Here is a 27,826-nt window from a genome sequence, read left to right as displayed (position 1 = left end):
GGGAATGGCACGGCTGTAACCGGCGGGTGAGCAACTGGGAGAACTGGGAATACTGGGAGGGCTGGGAATGGCTGGGAATGGCACGGCTGCAACCGCCGGGTGAGCAACTGGGAGAACTGGGAGTACTGGGAGCGCTGGGAGGGCTGGGAATGGCTGGGAATGGCAGGGCTGCAACCACAGGGTGAACAACTGGGAGAACTGGGAATACTGGGAATGGCTGGGAGGGCTGGGAATGGCTGGGAATGGCTGGGAATGGCACGGCTGTAACCGGCGGGTGAGCAACTGGGAGAACTGGGAATACTGGGAGGGCTGGGAATGGCTGGGAATGTGGGAATGGCAGGGCTGTAACCGGGGGGTGAGCAACTGGGAGAACTGGGAGTACTGGGAATACTGGGAGGGCTGGGAATGGCTGGGAATGGCATGGCTGCAACCGCAGGGTGAGCAACTGGGAGGGCTGGGAGGACTGGGAATGGCTGGGAATGGCACGGCCGCAACCACAGGGTGAGGAACTGGGAATACTGGGAATACTGGGAATATTGGGAATGTGGGAATGGCAGGAATGGCTGGAAATGGCAGGAATGTGGGAATTTAGGAATGTGGGAATGGAGGGAATATTGGGAATGGAGGGAATGGCGGGAATCCGGGAATGGCGGGAATCCGGGAATGGCGGGAATCCGGGGCGTTGCTGGGAGTTTCCTGGGAATTCTCTGGGAATTCTGGGCCTTTCCCAAGGCTTTTCTGGGCGTTTCTTGGGAATTCTCTGGCAATTCCAGCGGGGTTTTCTTGGGAATTTCGGGAGTTTCCCGGCTGTTCACTGCGGATCCCAAGGGCTCTGCTGGGGCTGTTCTGGGGGGATTTTGGGGGAATTTGGGGGGAATTTTGGAGGAAATTTTTGGGGGAAATTTTGGGGCGAATTTTGGGGAAATTTTGGGGAAATTTTGGGGGGAATTTTGGGGGAAATTTTGGGGGGAATTTCGGGAGTTTCCCGGCTGTTCACTGCTGATTCCAGGGCTCTGCTGGGGCTATTCTGGGGGAATTTTGGGGGATTTTGGGGGGAATTTGGGTAAATTTTTGGGGGAAATTTTGGGGCGAATTTTGGGGGAATTTTGGGGGGAATTTTGGGGGGAATTTCGGGAGTTTCCCGGCTGTTCACTGCTGATTCCAGGGCTCTGCTGGGGCTATTCTGGGGGAATTTTGGGGGATTTTGGGGGGAATTTGGGTAAATTTTTGGGGGAAATTTTGGGGCGAATTTTGGGGGAATTTTCGGGGAAATTTTGGGGGGAATTTCGGGAGTTTCCCAGCTGTTCACTGCTGATTCCAGGGCTCTGCTGGGGCTGTTCTGGGGGAATTTTGGGGGATTTTGGGGGGAATTTGGGTAAATTTTTGGGGGAAATTTTGGGGCGAATTTTGGGGGAATTTTGGGGGGAATTTTGGGGGGAATTCCGGGAGTTTCCTGGCTGTTCACTGCTGATTCCAGGGCTCTGCTGGGGCTGTTCTGGGGGAACTTTGGGGGGAATTTTGGGGGGATTTTTTGGGAATTTTTTGGCAATTTTTCGGGGAATTTTTTGGCAATTTTGGTGGAAATTTTTGGGGGAAATTTTGGGAGGAATTCTGGGGAAATTTTGGGGGGAATTTTGGAGGGAATTTTGGGGGGAATTTCGGGAGTTTCCCGGCTGTTCACTGCCGATTCCAGGGCTCTGCTGGGGCTGTTCTGGGGGAATTTTTGGGGGAATTTTGGGGAAATTTTTGGGGGAAATTTCTGGGGAATTTTGGGGGGAATTTTGGGGGAAACTTTTGGGACTATTGGGGGAAATTTGGGGGAAATTTTTGGGGGAATTTTGGGGGGGAATTTCGGGGGAATTTTGGGGAAAACTTTTGGGAATTTTGAGGGGAATTTCGGGGGAATTTTCGGGGGAATTTTGGGGGAGAATTTCGAGGGAATTTCGGGGGGATTTTTTGGGAATTTTTGGGCGATTTTGGGGGGAATTTTTTGGCAACTTTGGAGGGAATTTTGGGGGGATTTTTGAGGGCAATTTGGGGAGTTTCTGGGGTGCTTCCCGGGCCCGCCGGGGCTGATGCCGGGATTGCGGCGGCAGCTGGCGGCCGAGCAGTTCCGGAAGACGAGCCTGCACGTGGCCAAGAGCGTCCTGAACAACAAACACATCGTGCGCATGCTCGAGAGATACCTGCAGGTACCGCCCTTCCCTCCCGCCATTCCCGCGCTTTTCCCGCTTCTTTGGGGCTTTTTTGGGGCTTTTTTGGGCGGTTTTTGGCCGTTTTTTGGCCGTTTTTCGCTTCCACTCCCGGCGGATTTCCCCTTCTTTTGGTGTTCTCAGCGGTGTCTTGGGAATTCTTTTCCCGGTTTTCTCCTCTTCCTTGGTGTTCCAGCGTTCCCAGACCCAATTCCCAAAAATCCCGGAAAAATCCGGAGCTTTTCCCGCTTTTTTGGGACTTTTTTGGGCGTTTTTTGGCTGTTTTTTGGCCGTTTTTCGCTTCCAATCCCGGCGGATTTCCCCTTCCTTTGGTGTTCTCAGCGGTGTCTTGGGAATTCTTTTCCCGGTTTTCTCCTCTTCCTTGGCGTTCCAGCGTTCCCAGACCCAATGCCCAAAAATCCCGGAAAAATCCGGAGCTTTTCCCGCGTTTTTGGGGGGTTTTTGGGGCGTTTTTCACTCCCAATCCCAGCCAATTTTCCCTTCCTTTGGTGTTCTTGGCACTGTTTTTGGGAATTCTTTTCCCGGTTTTCTCCTCTTCCTTGGCGTTCCAGCGTTCCCAGACCCAATTCCCAAAAATTCCGGAAAAATCCGGAGCTTTTCCCGCTTTTTTGGGGCTTTTTTGGGGGTTTTTTGGGTGTTTTTCGCTTCCAATCCCGGCGGATTTCCCCTTCCTTTGGCGTTCTCAGCGTTTTTTTGGGAATTTCTTCCCAATTTTCCCTCTTCCTTGGCGTTCCAGCGTTCCCAGACCCAATGCCCAAAAATCCCGGAAAAATCCGGAGCTTTTCCCGCGTTTTTGGGGGGTTTTTGGGGCGTTTTTCACTCCCAATCCCAGCCAATTTTCCCTTCCTTTGGTGTTCTTGGCACTGTTTTTGGGAATTCTTTTCCCGGTTTTCTCCTCTTCCTTGGCGTTCCAGCGTTCCCAGACCCAATTCCCAAAAATCCCGGAAAAATCCGGAGCTTTTCCTGTTTTTTGGGGCTTTTTTGGGCGTTTTTTGGCCGTTTTTTGGCCGTTTTTCGCTTCCAATCCCGGCGGATTTCCCCTTCCTTTGGTGTTCTCAGCGGTGTCTTGGGAATTCTTTTCCCGGTTTTCTCCTCTTCCTTGGCGTTCCAGCGTTCCCAGACCCAATTCCCAAAAATTCCGGAAAAATCCGGAGCTTTTCCCGCTTTTTTGGGGCTTTTTTGGGGGTTTTTTGGGTGTTTTTCGCTTCCAATCCCGGCGGATTTCCCCTTCCTTTGGCGTTCTCAGCGTTTTTTTGGGAATTTCTTCCCAATTTTCCCTCTTCCTTGGCGTTCCAGCGTTCCCAGACCCAATTCCCAAAAATTCCGGAAAAATCCGGAGCTTTTCCCGCGTTTTTGGGGGGTTTTTGGGGCGTTTTTCACTCCCAATCCCAGCCAATTTTCCCTTCCTTTGGTGTTCTTGGCACTGTTTTTGGGAATTCTTTTCCCGGTTTTCTCCTCTTCCTTGGCGTTCCAGCGTTCCCAGACCCAATTCCCAAAAATCCCGGAAAAATCCGGAGCTTTTCCCACTTTTTTGGGGGTTTTTGGGCATTTTTCACTTCCAATCCCGGTGGATTTTCCCTTCCTTTGGTGTTCCTGGCGGATTTTTGGGAATTACTTCCCAATTTTCCCCCTTCCTTGGCATTCCCACATCCCCAAACCCAATTCCCGAAAATCTCAGAAAAATCTGGAGCTTTTCCTGCTTTTTTGGGGCTTTTTTTGGCTTTTTTTGGCTTTTTTTGGCTTTTTTTGGCGTTTTTCACTCCCAATCCCGGCGGATTTTCCCTTCTTTTGGTGTTCTTGGCGCTGTTCTGGGAATTTTTTTTCCCGGTTTTCTCTCTTCCTTGGCATTCCCACATCCCCAGAGCCCAATCCCAGACCCAATTCCCAAAAATCCTGGAAAAATCCGGAGCTTTTCCTGCTTTTTTGGGCATTTTTGCTTCCAATCCTGGTGGGTTTTCCCTTCCTTTGGCGTTCTTGGTGCTGTTTTGGGAATGTTTTTTCCCGGTTTCTCCTCTTCCTTGGCGTTCCAGCGTTCCCAGACCCAATTCCCAAAATTCCCAGAAAAATCCGGAGCTTTTCCCACTTTTTTGGGGGGTTTTTGGTCCAATCCTGGTGGTTTTTTGCCTTATTTTGGCATTCCTGGTGGTTTTTTGGGAATTTCTTCCCAATTTCCCCTCTTCTTTGGTATTCCCACATCCCCAGAGCCCAATCCCAGACCCAATTCCCAAAAATCCTGGAAAAATCCGGAGCTTTTCCCGCTTTTTTGGGGCTTTTTTGGCGTTTTTCACTTCCAATCCTGGCGGATTTTCCCTTCCTTTGGTGTTCCTGGCGGTTTTCTGGGAATTTCTTCCCAATTTTCCCCCTCCTTGGCATTCCAGCATCCCCAGAGCCCAATCCCGGAAAAATCCTGGATTTTTTATCCAATCCTGGGCTTTCTCCTCCTTTTCCCGGAGCTTTTTTCATTCCTGGGGGGGTTTTTTTTTGGGAATTTTTTTCCCAGTTTTCCCTCCTCTCCTCGGCATCAAAGCCAAAATTCCTCAAATCCCAGAATTGCCCCAAAAATCCCTCCCTGGAGCCGTGGCTCCCGTCCAGGAATTACGGGATTTTTGGGGAATTTTGGGGGGAATTTTTGGGGAATTTTTTTGGGAATTTTGGGGAATTCCCACCCCATTCCCACCCCATTCCCAGCCCCAAATCCCAGGAATCCAAACCCCCCCTCCCAGAATCTCCCAAAATCCCATTTTTTCCCCTCGGGAGCGGCCGGAATTCGGGGCTGGGCCGGGAATTCCGGGATTTTCCGGGCAGGATCCGCGTCCAGGGCGGAGCAGGAGGAACGGAAGCGCCTCCGGAGCCTTCCCGGGAACGTGGCGGGAGAAGCTCCAGATCCCAACAATTCCTTCCCCTTCCCAGAGCTGGAAAAACTCGGGAGAAGTGGGGGAAAAGTGGGAAAAAAATGGGAAAAAAAGTGGGGAAAAAAGTGGGAAAAACGGCGACTCTGCCTGCTGGGTGCTGGGCAAAGGGATTTGGATCCCAAAAAAACGGGGTTTGGATCCTAAAAAACAGGATTTGGATCCCAAAATCTGGGATTTGGATCCCAGAAAAACGGGCTTTGGATCCTAAAATCTGGGATTTGGATCCCGGGAGAAGAAGGGACGTTGGATCCCAAAAAAATGGGACTTTGGATCCCGAAAACCGGGATTTGGATCCCAAAAAACCGGGATTTGGATCCCAAAAAACCGGGATTTGGATCCCAGCAAATGGGGGCCTTTGGATGCCGGGAAGAGACCCCGAATGCTGGGAAAAGGGATTTGCATCCCGGGAAGACGGACCTGGAGTCCTGGGAAAAGGAGGGGCCTGGATCCCGAAAAACGGAGCTGGATCCTGGGAAAAGGGACCCTGATCCCGAAAAAAGGAGCTGGATCCCGGGAAAAGGAGCTGGATCCTGGGAAAAGGGATCTTGGATCCCGGGAAAAACGGACGTTGAGTCCAGGGAAAAATGGGATTTGGATCCCGGGAAAAAGGGACTCTGGATCCCGGGAAAAATGGGATTTGGATCCCGAAAAAAGGGATTTGGATCCCGAGAAAAGCCACCTGGAATCCTGGGAGAAGGAGGGACCTGGAGTCCCGGGAAGAGGGATCTTGGATCCCGGGAAAAAAGGGACTCTGGATCCCGGGAAAAACGGACGTTGAGTCCAGGGAAAAATGGGATTTGGATCCCGGGAAAAAGGGACTCTGGATCCCGGGAAAAATGGGATTTGGATCCCGAAAAAAGGGATTTGGATCCCGAGAAAAGCCACCTGGAATCCTGGGAGAAGGAGGGACCTGGAGTCCCGGGAAGAGGGATCTTGGATCCCGGGAAAAAAGGGACTCTGGATCCCGGGAAAAACGGACGTTGAGTCCAGGGAAGAAAGGGATTTGGATCCCGGGAAAAATGGGACTCTGGATCCCGGGAAAAATGGGATTTGGATCCCGGGAAAAATGGGATTTGGATCCCGAGAAAAGCCACCTGGAATCCTGGGAGAAGGAGGGACCTGGAGTCCCGGGAAGAGGGATCTTGGATCCCGGGAAAATGGGATTTGGATCCCAAGAAGAGGGACGTTGGATCCGAAAAAAAGGGACTCTGGATCCCGGGAAAAACGGACGTTGAGTCCAGGGGAAAAAAAGGGACTTGGATCCCAAAAAAAGGGACTTTGGATCCTGGGAAAAAGGGACTCTGGATCCTGAAAAAAGGGACTTTGGATCCCAAGAAGAGGGACTCTGGATCCTGGGAAAAAGGGACTCTGGATCCCAGGAAAAATGGACGTTGAGTCCAGGGAAAAAAGGGACTTGGATCCCGAAAAAAGGGACTCTAGATCCCGAAAAAAGGGGACATTGGATCCCGGGAAGAGGGACTCTGGATCCTGGGAAAAAGGGACTCTGGATCCCGGAAAAAGGGACTTTGGATCCCGGGAAGAGGGAGCTTGGATCCTGGGAAAAACGGACGTTGAGTCCAGGGAAAAAAAGGGACTTTGGATCCCAAGAAGAGGGACTCTGGATCCCGGAAAAAAGGGACTTTGGATCCCAAAAAAAGGGACTCTGGATCCCGGAAAAAAGGGACTTTGGATCCCAAAAAAAGGGACTCTGGATCCCGGGAAAAAGGGACTTTGGATCCCAAAAAAAGGGACTCTGGATCCCGGGATAAACGGACGTTGAGTCCAGGGGAAAAAATGGGACTTTGGATCCCGGGCAGAATGGGATTTGGATCCCAAGAAGAGGGACTCTGGATCCCGGGGAAAAAGGGGCTGTTGGATCCCGAAAAAAGCCACCTGGAGTCCCGGGAAGAGGGAGCTTGGATCCCGGGAAAAGGAGGGACGTGGATCCCGGGAAAAGGAGGGACGTGGATCCCGGGAAGACGGACCTGAGGTCTGGGGAAAAGGTACCTGGATCCCGGGAAAAAGAGGGATCTTGGATCCCGGGAAGATGGACCTGGATCCCGGGAAAAGGAGGGACCTGGATCCCGGGAAAAGGGACGTTGGATCCCAGAAAAAGAGGGATCTTGGATCCCGGGAAAAGGGACGTTGGATCCCGGGAAAAGAGGGATCTTGGATCCCGGGAAAAGGGACGTTGGATCCCGGGAAAAGGGACCTGGATCCCGGGAAAAAGAGGGATCTTGGATCCTGGGAAAAGGAGGGATTTTGAGCCTGGAATCAGCTGCGTGGGATGGGATCATTCCCGTGATCCCAGTTCCTCCCAGTATCCCAGGCTGGGACACCAGTATTCCCAGTATTCCCAGTATTCCCATGATCCCAGTTAGTGCCATTATCCCAGCCCAGCATTCCCAGTATTCCCAGTCCAGCCCAGTGTTCCCATTATGGGGCACCGGTTATTCCCAGTATCCCAGTCCAGAACAGCCACATTCCCAGTTATTCCCATTATCCCAGCCCAGTATTCCCATTATGGGGCACCGGTCATTCCCAGTATCCCAGTCTGGGATACACCAGTATTCCCATGATCCCAGCCCAGAATTCCCAGTATCCCAGTGCAGGACAGCCACATTCCCAGTGTTCCCAGTGCAGACCATTGTCCCAGTTACTCCCATTATCCCTGTCCAGACCAGTATTCCCAGTCCAGCCCAGTGTTCCCATTATGGGACACTGTTATTCCCATGATCCCAGTTATTCCCAGTATCCCAGTCTGGGACACCAGTGTTCCCAGTATCCCAGCCCAGTGTTCCCAGTCCAGCCCAGTGTTCCCATTATGGGACACTGTTATTCCCATGATCCCAGTTATTCCCAGTATCCCCAGTTATTCCCAGTATCCCAGTCTGGGACACCAGTGTTCCCAGTATCCCCAGTTATTCCCAGTTATTCCCAGTATCCCATCCCACGCTGCCAATCCCGGCAGGAGCTCCCGGCCTTCAGCCCCCCCGGAATTCCCAGAAGTTCCCCAGAATTCCCAGGAGTTCCCCCCGGAATTCCCAGGAGTTCCCTGGAATTCCCAGGAGTTCCCCCCAGAATTCCCAGGAGTTCCCCGGAATTCCCAGAAGTTCCCCCCGGAATTCCCAGGAGTTCCCCCCAGAATTCCCAGGAGTTCCCCCCAGAATTCCCAGGAGTTCCCCAGAATTCCCAGAAGTTCCCGGGCTCACTCAAAGGCGCCTCCGTCTCCCCCGGCAGGGCCCGGACGCGGAGGCGGCTCCGGAGCGTTCCCATTCCCAGGTGTGCAATTCCCGGCTGGAAAAAGGGCGGGAGGCGGCCGAGCCGAGGATTCCAGGTAATGCCCGGAGCCGGCGAGCCCGAAAATCCCTGGAAAAACCCCGAGAATTCCCAAAAAAAAAACCCCAAAAAAGGGGGAATCCTCGTTCGGCCTCGGAATTGCGGCTGCTCCGGAGGAAGGCGGGAAGAGATTCCCGAGGGAAGCCTGGGATGGGGGAGAGCGGCCCCCCCCCGGCTGGATCCGGGGCGATTCCCGGGGATCTGGGACGATTCCCAGCGATTTTGGGACAATTCCTGGAAGTTTGGGATGATTCCCAGCGATTTCAGGACAATTCCCGGAGATCTGGGACGATTCCCGGAGATTTTGGGACAATTCCCAGCGATTTCGGGACAATTCCCAGAGATCTGGGACGATTCCCGGAAGTTTGGGACAATTCCCAGCGATTCTGGGACAATTCCTGGAGATCTGGGACGATTCCCAGCGATTTCGGGACAATTCCTGGAGATCTGGGACGATTCCCAGCGATTTCGGGACAATTCCTGGAGATTTTGGGACAATTCCCGGAGATCTGGGACGATTCCCAGCGATTTTGGGACAGTTCCTGGAAGTTTGGGACAATTCCCAGCGATTCTGGGGCAATTCCCGGAGGTCTGGGATGATTCCGGGATAATTCCCAGAGATTTCGAGACAATTCCCAGAAGTCTGGGACAATTCCCGGAGATTTGGGACAATTCCCAGAAGTTTGGGACAATTCCCAGCGATTTCAGGACAATTCCTGGAGATTTCGGGACCATTTCCGAACGATTCCTGGAGATTCTGGGACAATTCCCGCAAGTTTGGGACAATTCCCAGCCATTTCGGGACCATTCCCGGAGATTTGGGGACAATTCCAGAAATCTGGGGACGATTCCCAGCAATTCCTGGAGATTTCAGGACAATTCCTGGAAGTTTGGGACAATTCCCAGCGATTTCAGGACAATTCCTGGAGGTTTTGGGACAATTCTGGGACCATTCCCGGCGACTTTGGGACAATTCCCGGCAGTTTGGGGACGATCCCGGAGATTCTGGGACAATTCCCAGCGATTTCAGGACAATTCCTGGAGGTTTTGGGACAATTCCCGGCGATTCCGGGGCCACAATCCCGAGGCTCCTCCACCCCAAATCCATGGAATTCCCGTGGCTCCAAACCCTTGGGATGAAATTCCCGCATCCAACCTCCCTCTTCCCAAAAAAAACCCCCAAAAACTTGGGAATTTCGGGATCCCAAGCTCAGGAACGCCACCAGAATTCCCAAAATCCTGAATTCCAGAGGCTCCCGGGACCGGATTCGCCTCAAAACCCCGGGAACAGCGAGGGATGCGGAATTTCGGGAATTTTCCCCTTTGGACTCAAATTTATCCCAAAATTCCTGCCGGGCTCCGGCTTTTCCCGCGGGATTCTCCCCTGCGGATCCTTCGGGATTTTCCCGGCCTTGGAGCCTTTTCCGCCCTTTTTTGGCTCATCCCAGGTGGCCAAACTTGGGATTTTCGGGATCTTTGGGGGCCAAACCGGGATTCCGAGCTCTTCCCGTGGTCCTCCCGGTGCAAATTCCCAGGTTTTCCCCCACTTTTCCATGGTTTTTCCCCAAATTCTCCCGATTTCCCATGGTTTTTTTCCAATTTTCCCCGTTTTTCCATGGTTTTTCCCCAAATTCCCCCAATTTTCCATGGGGTTTTTTCCAATTTTCCCCGGTTTTCCATGGTTTTTTCCTCAATTCTCCCAATTTCCCATGGGTTTTTCCTGGATTTCCCCAATTCTCCCACCTTTTCCCCCCCTGATTTTCCCAATTTTCCATGGTTCATTCCCAATTTTTCTGATTTTCCATATTTTTTCCTTGGTTTTCCCCATTTTTCTCTGATTTTCCCCATTTTCCATGGGGTTTCCCCCCCCATTTCCCCCTCCTTTTCTCCTCCATTTTCCCGCTTTCCCACGCTTTTTCTCCCCGATTTCCCGCGGTTTTCCCCCAATTTCCCCCTTTTCCACACGCTTTTCCCCCAATTTCCCGGATTTCCCACGGATTTTCCCCCCGATTCCCTGATTTCCCGCGGTTTTTCCCAAGTTTTCCCCGTTTTCCATGGGTTTTTTCCCCCCCCCAGGGAGAAGATCCCTTCACGGACGAGCCCCCGGAGCAGGACGGGGATGAGGCTCCGCCGGAATCCGGGGAAGGAGCAGCAGCAGCAGCGCAGGAATCCCGGGAATCCCCGGAATCCCAGGAATCCCCGGAATGCCGGGAAAAGGCGGAAAATTCCGAGGAGTTCCCCAAAGCCGAGGAATTCCTGAAATCCCTGGCGGAGCCGGAGCAGCCCCCGAGGCCCCTCCTGATGCCGCCCTTCCTGCAGGACGACGACGAGGACGAGGAGGAGCCCCAAAATCCCGGGAATTCGCCCCAAAATCCCGGGAATCCGCCCCAAAATCCATCGGGAAATCCGCCCGGAAACTCGCAGGAATCCGGGATTTTCCCCCAAAACGAAACTGAGGGAGGGGCGGGAAAAGAGGAGGAGGAGGAGGGGGAAAAGCAGGAAAAGGAGGAGGAAAAGGAGGGGAAAAAGCAGGAAAAGGAGGAGGAAAAAAAGCAGGAAAAGGAGGAGGAAAAAAAGCAGGAAAAGGAGGAGGAAAAGCTGGAAAAGGAGGAGGAAAAAAAGCAGGAAAAGGACTCGGGAAAGGACTCGGAAGAGCCGTGAGGATTCCCAGGAAAGGTGAGGCTTTGATCCCCAAATTCGGGGTTTTTCCCCCCATTTTTTACGGAGCTTTTCCGGCCCCGCCGCCGGAATTCCGGGGGCGGTTGAGGGGAAATTCCTTCGGCTCATCCCAGGGGATTTTTCCATCGTTTTCCCCCCCATTCCTGGGGTTTTGTGGGGTTTTTTTTTTTCCCTGCAGGGTGAAGAAGCCGAGGAGCCGGAATTCCCAAGTTTTCCATCCCTCAGGAATTCTCTTCTCCGCCAGGATTCTGGGGGAGGGGGATTTGAGGAAGAAAAAGCCCCCAAAAGATGGGAAAACCCCCCGAAATCTTGGGAAGTTTGGAGAAATCCCAATAAAGGCAGCGAGTGGATCCCGAGGATTTTCCTCCTTTTTTTTCTTTTTTCCCGAATTTCTCCGGTTTAGGGAAGATTTTGGGGTTGTTTTCCCAAAAAATAACCCCAAACCCCCGGAATTTTTCCTCTTCCTTTTGCTTTCTCTCCGTCCCAGCGAGGATTTGGGGCTGGAATGGGGTTTTTAGGGAATAATCCCATTCCAGAGGGATTTGGGAAGAAATTCCCATTTTCCCCCCTCACAGAAATTCCCTTTTCCAGCAAAATTTGGAAGCTCCGCCCCTCCCCCCTCCCCAATCATTGTTATCCCTCTTTTTTTTCCTAAAAAATTCCCTAAAAAACCCCAGGAATTCCTTGGAATTTGGTTAAATCCGGAATAAATCCCCGATATTTTTGGCGGGGGAGTTTTTGGGGTTTGGTGTTTTTTTGGACCAAAATCCCCTTTTCTCACCCCAAAGACCCCACGGGAATTCCCCAAAATCGGGAATTTGGATGATTTCCCCCCCCAAACTCATCCCAAATTCTTCTGGAATGGGAATTTCCCTGAGGGAATTCGGGGGGGGGGGGGGGGGGGGATGGGATGGGACCCCCCAAACCCCACCAAGGACCCCCAAAATGTCCCTGGGACCCCCCCAGGACCTCCCAAACCCCCCCATGACCCCCCCAAAGTGTCCCAGGACCCCCCAAAATGTCCCCAGGGACCCCCAGGACCCCCCAAATGTCCCCAACCCCCCCCGGACCCCCCAAAGTGTCCCCAGGGACCCCCCCAAAATGTCCCCAAATCCCTCCAGGACCCCCAAAAATGTCCGAGGGACCCCCCCCAGGACCCCCCCAAAGCCCCTCAGGGACCCCCAAAATGTCCCCAAAGCCCCCCCGGAGCCCCCAAAGTGCCGCAGGACCCCCCCAAATGTCCTCAGGGACCCCAACCCCCCCCCAGGGACCCCCAAAGTGTCCCCAGGACCCCCCAAATGTCCCAGGGACACCCCCAGGACCCCCCAAACCCTCCCAGGACCCCCCAAATGTCCCCAAAGTTTCCCCAGGGACTCCCAAAATGTCCCCAAACTCCCCCCAAAGCCCCCCAGGGACCCCCAAAATATCCCCAAAGCCCCCCAGGAGCTCTGAAAGTCCCCCGGGACCCCCCAAAATGTCCCCTGGACCCCCCCAAGTGTCCCCAACCCCCCCCGGACCCCCCAAAGTGTCCCCAGGGATCCCCCCCAAAATGTCCCCAAATCCCTCCAGGGCCCCCAAAATGTCCCTGGGACCCTCCCCAGGACCCCCCCAAGCCCCTCAGGACCCCCCAAATGTCCCCAAGGACCCCCTGGGGACCCCCCAACCCCTCCCCCCCCCAACATCCCCAAGGCCCCCCCAGGACCTCCCGTGCCCCTCCCCCATCCACTGTCCCCCCCCCCCCCCCCAGGGACCCCCTCCCGGTGTCCCCTGTCCCCGCCGGTGCCACCCCCGGTACCTCCCGGTGCCCCTGGTACCTCCCGGTGTCCCCGGTGCCCCCCCGGTGCCCCCGGTGCCCCTGGTACCTCCCGGTGCCCCTTCCATCACCCCCGGTGTCCCCCCGGTGACCCCGATACCCCCCCGTACCCCCTTCCATCACCCCCGGTACCCCCCGCTGTCCCCCGGTGTCCCCGGTACCTCCCGCTGTCCCCTTCCCCCTTCCCGGTGTCCCCGGTGCCCCCTTCCATCACCCCCGGTGCCCATTTCCATCACCCCCGGTGCCCCCTTCCATCACCCCCGGTGCCCCCGTGCCCCCTTCCATCACCCCCGGTACCCCCGTACCCCCTTCCATCACCCCCGGTGTCCCCGGTGCCCCTTCCATCACCCCCGGTGTCCCCTCCTCCCCCTCCCGGTGTCCCCCCGGTGCTCCCCCCCCCCCCCCCCGCTCCGCTCCCTCCCGTGACGTCACGCGGCGGGGCCGGCGGCGGGGGGTGGGCGTGTCCCGGTGCGCCGTGACGTCACGCGCAGCGCGGTGAGGTCAGTGCGGCGCCGCTGCCGGACCCGCTGCCCCTCGGTGCCCGCGGCCCCCCCGCCCCCTCCCCTCCCTCCTCCTCCTCCTCCTCTTCCTCCTCCTCCTCCGCCCCCCGCCGCCGCCCCCGGCCCGCCGGGAGGGAGGGAGGGCGGCTCGCCCGGCCCGGCCCGGCCCGGCCCCCTCAGGTAAGAGCGGGGCCGCGGGCGCGCCGGGAGGGCCGGGCTGGGCCGGGGGCGCCGCCGGGGCTGAGGGGGAGCGGGAGGCTGAGGGGGGGGACACCGGGGGGGCTTCATGGGGGTGCCGCGATTCACGAACGCCGCTTACGTCGCCCCGCCGGCGTAACCCGCATTGCGTAATGCGGCCGCTGCGTCAGGGCGGCTACGCCAACGGCGTAAGCTGCGGCGCGGCCCCGCCGCTGCGCCAACGCCGTAAGGCGGGGGCGCCGCTGGCGTAAGCGCCGGTCACGCGCCGCCCGCCGCGCGCGGCTCCGCTCTACGGTGCCCGCCTCCCTCTCCGCCACTTCCCGGTGCTGCCGCCGGCGGATCCGCGGCCGTTCCGCCGCTCCCGGGCGGCGCGGGCGGCTCCGGGGGGCGCGGGGGTCGCGGCGGAGCGCCCTCCGCCCTGCGCCGCCGGGGTTACGCCGTTTGCGTAGGGCGCGGGGCGGGGTGGGCGGGGCCGCGCTGCGCTGTTTGCGTAAGCGCCGTTGGGCGCCGCGTTCCGCCGTTGGCGTAAGGCCGGCGCGGCGCCGCCGCCGTACGCCGTTTGCGTAGCGCGGGGCGGGCGCTGCGCCGTTGGCGTGCGCGGCGCGGGCGGGGCCGCCTTACGCCGTTGGCGTAGCGCGGGGCGGGGCCGGCGCGCGGGGGGCACTTCCTGCCGCCGCCATTTTGTCGCGGACCGGGAGGAAGCGGCGGCGGCTCCTGCGCGGCGGCAGCGCCGGCCCGGCCCGGCCCGGCCCGCGGTGAGTGACGCCCGGGACAGCGCCGGGATTGCCCGCGGAGCCGGGCGGGGCCCGGGCGGGGCCGCGCCGCTGTGGCGGAGGGAGCCCGCCCCCGTTAGGCCCAGCCCGCCCCCGTTAGGCCCAGGCCGCTCCCGCCCCGCGGGGCCGCCCCCGCCCGCTCGCCGTGAGGGGAGGACGCGCTGAGGGTGGCCCGGGGGTGCGGGGCCTCCCCGGGCCCGGGGCTGTGACCGCGCTGGGGCCCCTCAGGCCCCTCACGGGGCCCGCCCGGCGCGGCTGAGGCGATTTTGACCTTCCCTAGCGCGGTTTTCCCGAATTCCCCGGTTTTGTGCTGTTCTTTGGGAATGGTGACGTTGGAGGGCTCGACAGTGCGAGTGGGGGAGCTCCTGAGGGGCTCTCGGGGTTTTTGGGGATGGGAATGGGGTCCCTGGGGGTGTCGCCGAGGGTTTTGGGGTGACAGGGGGTCCCTGAGGGAATTCTCGGTTTGTTTGGGATGGGAAGGGAGCACTGAGGGAATTCCCGGGTGTTTCAGGGTAGGAGTTGGGAGCCTGAGGGAATTCGCGGTTGTTTTGGGCTGGGAAAGGGAGCGCTGAGGGAATTCCCGGTTTGTTTGGGATGGGAAGGGAGCGCTGAGGGAATTCCCGGTTTGTTTGGGATGGGAAGGGAGCGCTGAGGGAATTCCCGGCTTTTTTGGGATGGGAAGGGAACACTGAGGGAATTCCTGGTGTGTTTGGGGTGGGAATTGGGAACCTGGGGGGTGTCCCCGAGATTTTGGGGTGACGGGGGAGTGTTGTCCCGAGTTTTTTGGGAATACACTGAGGGAATTCCCGGGGAGGGAACCCTGAGAGAATTCCCGGTTGCTTTGGGATGGGAAGGGGACTCGGAGGGAATTCCCGGTGTGTTGGGATGGAATTTGGGAGCCTTGGGGGTGTCCCCGAGATTTTGGGGTGACGAGGAGTCCCTGAAGGTATTCCCGAGGGTTTTGGGGTGGGAATGGGGGTGCTTGAGGGAATTCCCGAGGTTTTGGGTTGGGAACAGGGGGCTTGAGGGAATTCCTGGTGTTTTGGGTTGGGAATTGGGAGCCGGAGGGAATTCCCAAGGTTTTGGGGTGGGAATTGGGAGCCAGAGGGAATTCCCGAGGTTTTGGGGTGGGAATTGGGAGCCGGAGGGAATTCCCGAGGTTTTGGGGTTGGGAATTGGGAGCCGGAGGGAATTCCCAAGGTTTTGGGTTGGGAATTGGGAGCCGGAGGGAATTCCCGAGGTTTTGGGGTTGGGAATTGGGAGCCGGAGGGAATTCCCCAGGTTTTGGGGTTGGAATTGGGAGCCGGAGGGAATTCCCAAGGTTTTGGGGTTGGAATTGGGAGCCGGAGGGAATTCCCGAGGTTTTGGGTTGGGAATTCCTGCCCCGCTCACATTCCCTTGGATCTCATTCCCCAAATCCCTCCAGAACTCCCAAAAATCCCCCGCAGTTTTCCCTGGGATGAGGCTGAACCCTCCTTGCCCTCCCTGGGCAGGGTTTTCCCGGGAAAAGCCCCCGTTATCCCTTGGATCCCAACATCAAACGCTTCCCTGGGGTTGGGCTGGGTTAAATCGAGGGTAATTAACTGTTAATTACCCCTTAATGACTTTGGGGTGGCGGGTGGAGCTGGGGGGGGGGAGGTTGGCTCTGGGTTTTTGGGAGTTCTGGCAGAGTTTGGCGTTTGGAGCAGCATTCCCAAAATCTGGGCGGATTTGGGCATCGTTTTCCGAAGTTTGGGGTGGTTTGGGCATCGTCGGCCACGGTCTCAGGGTTGTTTGAGGATCTTTTGTCAGATTTTGGGGTGGTTTGAGCATCGTCTCTCGAATTTTGGGGTTATTTGAGGATCATTTCCCAAAGTTTTGGGGCTGTTTGGGCATCGTCTGCCAAATTTTGGGGGGGGTTGAGCATCATCTGTCGAAGTTTGGGGTGGTTTGGGCATTGTTGGCCGCGGTTTCGGGGTTGTTTGAGGATGTTTTGTCAGATTTTGGGGTGGTTTGAGCATCACTTGTCGAATTTTGGGGCTTTTGAGCATCATCTGTCACATTTTAGGGGGGTTTGAGCTTCGCTTGTGAAAGTTTTGGGGCTTTTGAGCGTCAGTTGTCAAAGTTTGGGGGCGTTTCAGCGTCACTCGTTGAAGTTTGGGGGGTTTTGGGCATCGTGGCTGCAGTTTTGGGGCTGTTTTAGGATTTTTTGTGGAAGCGCTGGGATTTTTGAGCATCGTCTGTCGAAGTTTGGGGGGGTTTGAGCTTCGCTTGTGGAGTTTTGGTTGGTTTGAGCATCGTTTCCCCAAGTTTGGGGCTGTTTAGATGTTGTTTCTCTGCGTTTTCGGGGTGGTTTGAGCTTCAGCTGTCAAATTTTGGGGGGGTTTGGGCATCATCTGCCGAAGGTTTGGGGCTATTTGAGAGTGTTTTGGGAAAGTTCTGACATTTTTGAGCGTCGTCTGTCGAAGGTGGGGGGGGTTGATTGTTGTTCCTCCAAGTTTTGGGGTGGTTTGAGCATCTTGTGTCAAATTTTGGGGTGGTTTGAGCATCTTGTGTCAAATTTTGGGGTTGTTTGAGCATCTTCTGTCAAATTTTGGGGTGGTTTTGAGCATCATTTGTGGGATTTGGGGGTGGTTTGAGCATCGTTTCCCAAAGTTTTGGGGTTGTTTGAGGATCGTTCCCAAAATTCTGGGGTTGTTTGAGGATCGTTCCCAAAATTCTGGGGTTGTTTGAGGATCATTCCCAAAGCTTGGGATGTTTAGGGATCATTTCCCCAGGTTTTGGGGTTATTTAAGGATCAATTCCCGGAGTTTGAGGATCATTCCCGAAGTTTTCGGGTGTTTTGAGTTTTTTTTCAGAATTTGGGTTTGTTTAAGGATAATTTCCCAAACTTTTAGCATTATGTAGGGATTATTCCCAAACTTTTGGGATTATTTAAGGATCAGTTCCCAGAACTTGAGCCTCATTCCCAAAGTTTGGGCTATTTAAGGATCATGTCGCAAAGTTTTGGGGCTGTTTGAGGATCATTCCCGGGGTTTTGGGGATATTTGAGGATCATTCCCAAAGCTTGGAATATTTAAGGATGAATTCCCAAAGTTTTGGGTTTATTTAAGGATCATTTCTCAAAGTTTTGGGTTTATTTAAGGATAATTTCTCAAAGTTTTGGGTGTGTTTAAGGAGCGTTCCGAAGATTCTGGGGATGTTTAAGGATCGTTCCCAACGTTTGGCATTATTTAGGGATTTTTCCCAGCGTTTTGGGCTTGTTTGAGGATCATTGCCAAAGTTTTGGGGTTATTTAAGGATCAATTCCCAGAGTTTGAGCATCATTCCCAAAGTTTGGGGATATTTAAGGATCGTTCCCAACGTTTTGGGATTATTTAGGGATCATTCCCAAAGTTTGGGGGTATTTAAGGATTATTTCCCAAACTTCTGGGATTATTTAGGGATCATTTCCAAAGTTTTGGGGTGTTTTGAGCATCATTTCCCAAAGTTTGGGGTTATTTAAGGATCATTCCCAGAGCTGGGAATATTTAAGGATCAATTCCCAAAGTTTGGGGTTATTTGAGGTTCAATTCCCAAAGTTTTGGGGTTATTTAAGGACCATTCCCGAACTTTTGGGGTTATTTGAGGATCATTCCCAAAGTTTGGGATATTTAAGGATCAATTCCCGAAGTTTTGGGATTGTTTGAGGATCATTCCCGAAGTTTTGGGGTTATTTAAGGACCATTCCCGAACTTTTGGGGTTATTTGAGGATCATTCCCAAAGTTTGAGGATCAATTCCCAAAGTTTTGGAGTTTTTTAGGAATCATTTCCCAAAGTTTTGGGGTTTTTTAGGGATCGTTTCCTGAAGTTTTGGGGTGTTTTAGGAATCATTTCCCAAAGGTTGGGGTTTTTTAGGGATCATTTCCTGAAGTTTTGGGGAGTTTGGGGTTCCTCCAGCCTGGGAATAAATCCATGGATTCCAGGGCCACGTTCCCACCGGAATATGGGATGGAATTCCATGTTTAAAATTGAGGAAAATGGGATTTTCCCAGGTTTTTTATCCCTGCAATTCCTCCAAGCTGCGGAACCGCTGCCTGATGTGATCCCAAATCCCAAAATTCCGTGGAAAACAGGGATGGAGCCCTTCTGGCATCGAATTCCTGGGGTTAAATCCCGATTTTTGGGTTCTTTTGGGAGCAGGGGAGGGAGAATCCAAACCCTGATCCCTCCTCCCATTCCCATTCCGGGGGATTTTTGGGAATAACTCCTCCAGAATCCTCTTCCTGGCAGCAGGGCCTGGATGGGATCCAGGAATTCCAACCCTGGAATTCCAAACATTTGCTGGCACCGAGAGAGGTTTGACCTTGGGAGGAATTCCAGGGAAAACCTGAGATTTTTGGGATTGGAGGCTCTGGGTGGGAATTCCCTGGATTTGGGGAGGATCCGGAGTGTGTTGGTGCTGTTTCCGTGGAATTTTGTCCTGGAAAAGCCGCTTTTCCCAGGATTTTCCTTCCTAAAATGAGGCAGGAAAGAGGGAATTTTGTCTGGGAGAATCCCACAGATTCCAAATCCCTTTGGAATGTGGCGGGTACGGGACAGGAAAGGGGGAAAAGGGCAGGAAGGGAGAGGAATTCCGGGATAAATCCGAGGCAGAGCAGGGAAAAATCCATCCCCATCCCAGAAAAAAGGTGGGAATCCAGGTTGGAGTCGGGATTTGGGGATGAATCCCATGAAAACGTGGGGGAAACCCGGGAATTTTGGGGAGCTGGGAGGGGATTTGGGGCTGTAATCAAGGAACGGGGATTTGGGATTTCTCCGACGTCGGAATCCGCCGGGATCCCGGAGCTTTGGGAGGAGCTCTGGCAGCATCCCGAGGTTTTCTTTGGATGGGGATTAACGGGATAACGGCTGCGGATGGGAGGGAAATTCCGGGAATCCTGGCCTGGAATTCATCCCAAATCCCGTTTTTTTCAAGGAAAATTCCCAAATAACTCCACTTCCCCGGAATCCTGGCCTGCAGCTCCCCATTCCCTGCAGGATTCATCCCAAATCCCATTTTTTTCCCAAGGAAAATCTCCAAAATTCCCTGGATCTGTCCCAAGTCGTCGTCCTGCTGAAAAAAATTCCCTGGAAAACTCAAAAACGCCGGGAAGAAGCCCCAGGATTGCGTTGGGAGAGGGATTGATGTGGATCAAGGCCTTGATATTCCCTAAAAATCCGTCTGGAGGAATTCCCAGCAGATCCTGGGGGGGAAATTCCAGCCTGGGAATTCCCTGCTCCAGCCTCTCCGAGCGGCAGCACCTCAGCTCTGGGAAAAACCTTGGAAAACCGGGAATTTTGAGGCTTTGTTTTGGGAATTCTGCGAACTTTGGGTGTTGCGATTCCCGTTTTTCCCAAAATCCTGGGAAATTCTCTCGGGCTGCAGCATTTTGCTCCTGGATATCCAGGGAAAAGGAGGCGGAATGCCTGGAATTGGCACCGGAATTCCCAGCTGGAATTTTGGGATGAGGATCCAAACCCAAAGGGACCCCGAATTTTTGCTTTTTGCCCTCATTCCGTCCCTTTTCCTCGGGAATTTTGGGATTTTCCTTTGGGAATTCGGTGCTGGGAGTTGTTTTCACCTGGAACTGGAGGAAATCCGGGAATTTTCATCCCAGATTTCCCGGCTCAAAGTGTTTGGGATTTTCTGGGAATTCTGAGTTCCTAAGTGTGGAAGAAAACGGGGAATTTTCATCCCAGATTCCTGGGATCGGAATATTCAGGATTCTCCTTTAGGAATTTCCTGTGTCGTTTTCACCTGGAACCAGAGGAAATCTGGGAATTTCCATCCCAAATTCCTGGGAATTGCGGGGTTTGGCTGTGGATTTGTGGGATTTGGAGGGAAAAATTCCTGGATTTGGGAAGGGAGGGGAAGCAGGAGTTGGGGATTGGTTTGGGAATTCGGGGGATTGGATTTCTTGTGGAATTCCGAGGGGAAAATCCCTAATTTTGGGAATGGGGGGGGGTTCCCCCTCGTTATTCCAGGCTCATCCCAATTCTTGTTGAATTCCATCGGGTTTGGAGCAAATTCCTGGCCTGGGGCGGCTCCGGGATGGTCCCGGCACTTGGATTTGGGAATTTTGGGAAGTTTCTCCCTGGTTTTTGTGTTCCAGGGGATGAATTGGGGAATTTTGGGGAGGTTTTCTGTGATTTTTGTGGTTTCGGGTTGGAATTGGGAAGTTTTCCTGCTTGTTCCCATCCCTGAGCGAGTTCCAGAGGTTGGATTTGGGAATTTCCCGAATTTTTGGGAAGCTTTTCCCAGATTTCCGTGTCTCTGAGGGTGCCTTGAGGTCGGATTTGGGAATTTCGGGAAGGATCTTCCCGGTTTTTGTATTTTGGGGCTTGGATTGGGGAAGTTTCTCCCCCTTTTTTATGTTCTGGAGGTCGGATTTGGGAATTCTGGGGAGGATTTCTGGGATTTCTCCATCCCTGGGTTCGTCCTGGAGCGATGGGGTCGGACTTGGGAAGATTTTTCCTGGGTTTTGTGTCCCTGAGGGCGTTTTGAGCTCGGATTTGGGGAAGTTTCTCCCCGTTTTTCCCATCCCTGAGCGAGTGCTGCAGTTCTGGGCTTGGATTTGGGACTCCGCCGCTTAAACCTGGCTCTAAACCTTTAATTAAAGCCGGGTTTAATTACGAGTAACGGCTCTGAACCCTGAGTAAGGCCCAGGATTGCATAAAACCAGCACTAAATGTTCATTAAACCCGGGTTTAAGTACTCAGGGCTGACAAAGCCTTGACTGAGGAGCGAATGGGGCACTAAAAGCTCAACTAAGCCCGGGTTCAATTACAAAGCTCTGAATAAGGAGGGAGCTCAGGGCTCTGGACCACTTAAAACCGGTGCTAAAACATTAATTACGCCCAGGTTTAATTAATGGGGGAGCTCCAACCCTGAGTGTCGGCTCTGAACCCTGAGTAAGGCTCTGGACCACTTAAAACCGGCACTAAAACCTCATTTAAACCCAGGTTTAATTAGTCTGGGCCGGAATTGGGGAGTTTGGGGCCGGAATTGGGGAGTTTGGGGCCGGAATTGGGATTTTGGGGCCGGAATTGGGGATTTTGAGGCTGAAATTGGGGATTTTTGGGGGCTAGAATCAGGAATTTATGGGAATTCCCTTTTTTTCCAGACCTTTTTCCAACGGGAGCGTGGAAAATGAAGGTCAGAGGCTGAGGGAGCCACACCTGGAAGGGGCACTTGGAATTCAGGTAAATTCCCCCAAATTCTTCTCTTTTCCTGAGAAAAAATGGGAATTTTGGGAGCAGAAACGGCTTTTTTGGGGAATCGTGGAATTAAGAACACTTGGAATGATTCAAGCTCTGGATTTTCCCACTCTTCCCTCACTTTTGAGGGGTTTTTCCTCCTTTTTCCGTTCCTGGGGTCTGGAATCCGTCAGGAATTCTGGCCACGGCTCCCAGGGGTTTTTGGGATCGGGTTTTCCCTGGAAAATATGGCCAGAAACGGGAAAAAATCCCCCCAAAATCCACAATTCCTGGTTTTTCATGGATTTGGAAGGACCTGGTTGGCTTTGGCAGCGCAAAGATTTGGGAGTAGTGGAAGTTTCATCCCAAATAATTCGTCATTCCCGAGAAATCTCGAGGGTTTTAGGTCGTTTCGAAGGGCTCTTGAGGAGTTTTGGAGGAGCAAATCCCAGTTTTCCATCCTCTCCCGGATCCCAGAACACCCCGGGATTGGGAACGGAGCATTTTCGGGGCATTTCCAGGCAAATCGAGGGCCAAAAATTCCCCAATTTTTTGGGAAAAAATTCCCACACGGCTCAGCTGGCTCAGGGTTCCGAGGGATCCTCTGGGATTTCCCAGGAATATCCCCCCAAAGCCTCAATTCTTGGGATCAGAGCTCCTTGATTGAGGCTGGAATGAAGGATTTGGAATTCTGGGATCGCCCTGATCCTTCCCATTGTCCGGAATTCCCGCCTGGCTCAGCAGGAGCCGCATTTTCCAAGCTTTTTTTTTTGGGATAACGGCGAAGTTTAACCCTCAGTGGCGCCTTTTGCTCGGAGCTTTTCCTGGAAGCCGATTTTCCGTGGATTTCAGCGCTTGGATTCGCCTTTCCACCCCCAGTTCCAGCTTTTCCTGCTTCCCTGGGGAAGGAATTCCAGGATTTTTCCCTTAAAACGAGGCTGAGCGGGATAAATTCCTCCTGAAGCCGGAGCAGGGGGAAATCCCTCCTTGGAATGGGGATTTGGGGCTGGAAAAGTGGGGAAAAAAAGCAGGAAAACCCCAAATTTTGGTGCCAAACCCTCCTTTTTCCATAGGAACCTCCTGAGTTTTGACGATCCCGATAAAACCGGAGAGGTTTTCCCGGATTTCTGGGTGAATTCCCAATATTCCCGAGGTTTTTTTCCCCCCCTCAGAGTCGGGAAAACCCCAAATTTCGGTGCCAAAACCTCCTTTTTCCATAGGAATCTCTTGAGCTTTGGCAATCCTGATAAAACCAGACAGGTTTTCCCGGATTTCTGGGTGAATTCCCGATATTCCCAAGGTTTTTTTCCCCCTCAGAGTCGGGATCTGGAGGCAGCTGTGCCCGGAGCCAGGCAAGGATAGATGGACAAGCCACGCAACTTCTGACTCCGCGGCGTTTTCCGGGATAAAATTCCATGGCAATGTATCCTACAAGGTACCTCGGCATCGGGGAGGGCTCCTTGGCCTGAAAAACATCCCAGAAATCCCCTTTTTTCCCCAATTTCTGCCCTTTTTCCTCCAATTCCTGTCCTTTTTTCCTAAATTTCTCCTCATTTTCCCAAATTTCTCCCCTTTTTTCCCACGTTTCTCCCTTTTCCCTGAATTTTTGCCTTTTTCCCCCAAATATCTTCCCATTTTCCTAAACTTGTTCTCAATTCCCTGAATTTCTCCCTTTTCCCTGAAATTCCCACCGTTCCCAATGATATTCAAATGAGTTCCCAAAAATTATTCGTCTGCATCATTCCTGAATTCTCTGCATTGGGATTATGCAAATTCCTTCCCATTTCCCCAAATTTCTTCCCAATTCCCAGAATTTCCTCCCATTTTCCCTATTTTCTTTGCATTTCCCCAATTCCTTCCCTTTTCCCCTCATTTTCTTCCCATTTCCCCAAAATTTTTTCCCATTTCCCTCCAATTTCTCCCCATTTTCCTCCAATTTTTCCCCATTTTCCCCAAGTTTCCTCCAATCTGCCTCAAATTTCCTCCCGTTCCCCCAAATTCGTTCTCTTTTTCCCAAATTTCTGCCCATTCCCGCAAATTCCTCCGTTTCCCCCAAATTTCTCCCCATTTTACCCGAATTTCTCCCCATTCCCCCAAATTTCTTCTCTTTTTTCCACAATTTCTCCCCATTCTCCCAAATTTCTTCATGTTTCCTCCCCGTTCCCCCCAAATTCCTCCCCGTTTCCCCCAATTCTCCTCCCCATTTCCCCCAGTTCTCCTCCCCGTTTCCCCCAAATTCCTTTCCATTTCCCCAAATTCCTCCTGTTTCCCCCAATTCCCCTCCCATTTCCCCCAAATTCCCACCTTTCCAAGCAACATCCCAAGGAATTCCCAGAAATCACCCTCACGGTGCCCCTCGGCTCCTCCTCGAGCTCCTTGGCTCAAACTCCGGGGAATTCCCCCGGAACGTCCCCGGGACCAGCGCCGAGGCCCCCGGAGCTCGAGCCCTTTCCCGCGCGTCCCGCAGGGTATCGGGCGAGGAATGCAACGGGATCAACCCCATGGCGGCCGAGAGCGGCCCCGGCACGCGGCTGCGGAACCTCCCGGTGCTGGCCGACGCCTTGGACTCCACGCAGACGTCGGCGGCGCCGGCGCCGGGCCAGGCCCAGCCGGGAGGCGGCGTCGGAGTCAATCCGCCGCCGCCGGAGACGTCCAATCCCAACAAACCCAAGCGCCAAACCAACCAGCTGCAGTATCTGCTCAAGGTGGTCCTCAAGACCCTCTGGAAGCACCAGTTCGCGTGGCCCTTCCAGCAGCCCGTGGACGCCGTCAAGCTCAACCTCCCGGTGAGTTCGGGAGGCGGTTGGGATGCTCCGGGAAGTGCGGAGGTCGCTCGGAGCCGTTGGGTTGGAGCTGGAGATTGGGCTTGGGCTTGGGTCAATGGTTGGGTGAGATGATTCCACGGTTGGGCTTGGGCCAATGGTTGGGTGAGGTGATCCCGTGGTTGGGCTTGGGCCAATGGTTGGGTGAGGTGATCCCGTGGTTGGGCTTGGGTCAATGGTTGGGTGAGGTGATCCCGTGGTTGGGCTTGGGTCAATGGTTGGGTGAGATGATCTCATGGTTGGGCTTGGGTCCGTGGTTGGTGAGATGATCCCGTGGTTGGGCCTGGGTCAATGGTTGGTGAGATGATGCCATGGTTGGGCTTGAGTCAATGGTTGGGTGAGATGATCTCATGGTTGGGCTTGGGCCAATGGTTGGGTGAGATGATCCCATGGTTGGGCTTGGGTCAATGGTTGGTGAGATGATCCCATGGTTGGGCTTGGGTCAATGGTTGGTGAGATGATGCCATGGTTGGGCTTGGGTCAATGGTTGGTGAGATGATCCCGTGGTTGGGCTTGGGTCAACGGTTGGATGAGATGATGCCATGGTTGGGCTTGGGTCAATGGTTGGTGAGGTGATCCCGTGGTTGGGCCTGGGTCAATGGTTGGTGAGATAATGCCATGGTTGGGCTTGAGTCAATGGTTGGGTGAGGTGATCCCGTGGTTGGGCTTGGGTCAATGGTTGGGTGAGATGATCCCGTGGTTGGGCTTGGGTCCGTGGTTGGTGAGATGATCCCGTGGTTGGGCCTGGGTCAGTGGTTGGGTGAGGTGATGCCATGGTTGGGCTTGGGTCAATGGTTGGTGAGATGATCCCGTGGTTGGGCTTGGGTCAATGGTTGGTGAGATGATGCCATGGTTGGGCTTGGGTCAATGGTTGGTGAGATGATCCCGTGGTTGGGCTTGGGTCAACGGTTGGATGAGATGATGCCATGGTTGGGCTTGGGTCCGTGGTTGGTGAGGTGATCCCGTGGTTGGGCCTGGGTCAATGGTTGGTGAGATAATGCCATGGTTGGGCTTGAGTCAATGGTTGGGTGAGGTGATCCCGTGGTTGGGCTTGGGTCAATGGTTGGGTGAGATGATCTCATGGTTGGGCTTGGGTCCGTGGTTGGTGAGATGATCCCGTGGTTGGGCCTGGGTCAATGGTTGGTGAGATGATGCCATGGTTGGGCTTGAGTCAATGGTTGGGTGAGATGATCTCATGGTTGGGCTTGGGCCAATGGTTGGGTGAGATGATCCCGTGGTTGGGCTTGGGTCAGTGGTTGGTGAGATGATCCCGTGGTTGGGCTTGGGTCAATGGTTGGGTGAGATGATCCCGTGCTTGGGCTTGGGTCAAGGATTGGGTGAGGTGATCCCGTGGTTGGGCTTGGGTCAATGGTTGGGTGAGGTGATCCCGTGGTTGGGCTTGGGTCAATGGTTGGGTGAGATGATCTCATGGTTGGGCCTGGGTCAATGGTTGGTGAGATGATCCCGTGGTTGGGCTTGGGTCAATGGTTGGTGAGATGATGCCATGGTTGGGCTTGGGTCAATGGTTGGTGAGATGATCCCGTGGTTGGGCTTGGGTCAACGGTTGGGTGAGGTGATCTCATGGTTGGGCTTGAGTCAATGGTTGGGTGAGATGATCTCATGGTTGGGCTTGGGTCAATGGTTGGTGAGATGATCTCATGGTTGGGCTTGGGTCAATGGTTGGATGAGATGATGCCATGGTTGGGCTTGGGTCCGTGGTTGGTGAGATGATCCCGTGGTTGGGTGAGATGATCCCATGGTTGGGCTTGGGTCAATGGTTGGATGAGATGATCCCGTGGTTGGGCTTGGGTCCGTGGTTGGTGAGGTGATGCCATGGTTGGGCTTGGGTCCGTGGTTGGTGAGATGATCCCGTGGTTGGGCCTGGGTCAATGGTTGGGTGAGATGATGCCATGGTTGGGCTTGGGTCAATGGTTGGTGAGATGATCCCATGGTTGGGCCTGGGTCAATGGTTGGGTGAGATGATGCCATGGTTGGGCTTGGGTCAACGGTTGGGTGAGATGATGCCATGGTTGGGCTTGGGTCAATGGTTGGTGAGATGATCCCGTGGTTGGGCTTGGGTCAATGGTTGGGTGAGATGATCCCGTGGTTGGGCTTGGGTCAATGGTTGGGTGAGATGATCCCGTGGTTGGGCTTGGGTCCATGGTTGGTGAGATGATCCCATGGTTGGACTCGATCCCGTGGTTGGATTGATGATCCAGTCATTGGATTTGATCCAGTGGTTAGATGAGATGATCCTGTGGTTGGACTTGACCCCGTGGACTTGGTGATCCAGTGGTTGGATTTAAGGGTTGGGCTCAGTGATCCAGTGGTTGGATTGATGATCCAATGGTTGGATTGATGATCCAAAGTTGGACTCAATGATCCAGTTGTTGAGCTTGATGATCCAAAGTTGGACTCGATGATCCAAAGGTTGGATTGATGATCCAAAGTTGGACTCAGTGATCCAGTGGTTGGACTCGATGATCCAGTAGTTGGACTCAATGATCCCGTGGTTGGACTCGCTGATCCAATGGTTGGATCGATGATCCAATGGTTGGACTCAATGATCCCGTGGTTGGACTCAATGATCCCGTGGTTGGGCTCGCTGATCCAATGGTTGGACTCGATGATCCAATGGTTGGACTCAATGATCCAATGGTTGGATTGATGATCCAAAGTTGGACTCGATGATCCAAAGTTGGACTCGATGATCCAAAGTTGGACTCGATGATCCAATGGTTGGATTGATGATCCAAAGTTGGACTCGATGATCCAATGGTTGGACTCGATGATCCAATGGTTGGATTGATGGTCCAAAGTTGGACTCAATGCTCCAGAGTTGGACTCAGTCCCGGAAAGAACCAGAAGAATCCCCATCCTTTCTTTTTCGCAGGATTATTATAAGATAATTAAAACTCCGATGGATATGGGAACAATAAAGAAACGTTTGGAAAACAATTATTACTGGAACGCTCAAGAATGTATCCAGGACTTCAACACCATGTTTACAAACTGCTACATCTACAACAAGGTACGGAGAAATTCCCGGGAATTCGGGGCCAAAAAGCCCGGGATGAAATCCGTGGGAATGGCTCTGGGCTCAGCTTCATTCCCGTTGGGATGGTTCGAGTCTGGATGGGCATTTTTCCCTTTTTTTTTGCTTTTGAGAGGAATACTTGAAGGGATTTTTCCCTGGGTTTTTTTTTTCCTTATTTTGCCCCTTTTCCCCTTTTTGTTTTTGCCCCCCTTTTTTGCCCCCCCTTTTTTGCCCCCCCTTTTTTGCCCCCCCTTTTTTGGCCCCCCCTTTTTTGGCCCCCCCCTTTTTCCTCCCCCTTTCCCCCCCTTTCCTCTCCCTTTTCCCCCCCTTCTTCCCCCCTTT

The 27,826-nt window shown here is 53.9% G+C and overlaps 2 protein-coding genes across 4 annotated transcripts in view; both read left to right on the top strand.

Annotated features, from left to right (window-relative positions):
- AKAP8 (A-kinase anchoring protein 8) overlaps positions 1–11,491 on the top strand; it is a 43,474-nt gene extending 31,983 nt beyond the window's left edge. Inside the window, exons 12-14 of the mRNA XM_082299408.1 lie at positions 2,097–2,192; positions 10,541–11,140; positions 11,322–11,491. Coding sequence (XP_082155534.1) covers positions 2,097–2,192; positions 10,541–11,125 — 681 coding nt within the window. The 3' untranslated portion in view covers positions 11,126–11,140; positions 11,322–11,491. The remainder of the gene's footprint in view (positions 1–2,096; positions 2,193–10,540; positions 11,141–11,321) is intronic.
- A 1,950-nt stretch (positions 11,492–13,441) lies between these two features.
- Positions 13,442–27,826, top strand: part of BRD4 (bromodomain containing 4) — a 63,788-nt gene continuing 49,403 nt past the window's right edge. For 2 of the 3 annotated variants that reach the window (XM_082299407.1, XM_082299405.1), the window contains exons 1-5: positions 13,442–13,636; positions 21,553–21,631; positions 22,943–23,060; positions 24,093–24,411; positions 27,341–27,478. In XM_082299407.1, coding sequence (XP_082155533.1) covers positions 23,041–23,060; positions 24,093–24,411; positions 27,341–27,478 — 477 coding nt within the window. In that variant the 5' untranslated portion in view covers positions 13,442–13,636; positions 21,553–21,631; positions 22,943–23,040. Of the gene's footprint in view, positions 13,637–14,306; positions 14,410–21,552; positions 21,632–22,942; positions 23,061–24,092; positions 24,412–27,340; positions 27,479–27,826 lie in introns of those variants that run through there. The other variant, XM_082299406.1, reaches the window with a different exon arrangement.

The sequence above is a fragment of the Coloeus monedula genome, assembly GCF_965178545.1.
Source record: "Coloeus monedula genome assembly, chromosome: 31".
NCBI lineage: Eukaryota > Metazoa > Chordata > Aves > Passeriformes > Corvidae > Coloeus > Coloeus monedula.
The sequence above is the reverse complement of the archived record's forward strand: the minus strand, read 5'-3'. Positions and strand labels throughout refer to the sequence as shown.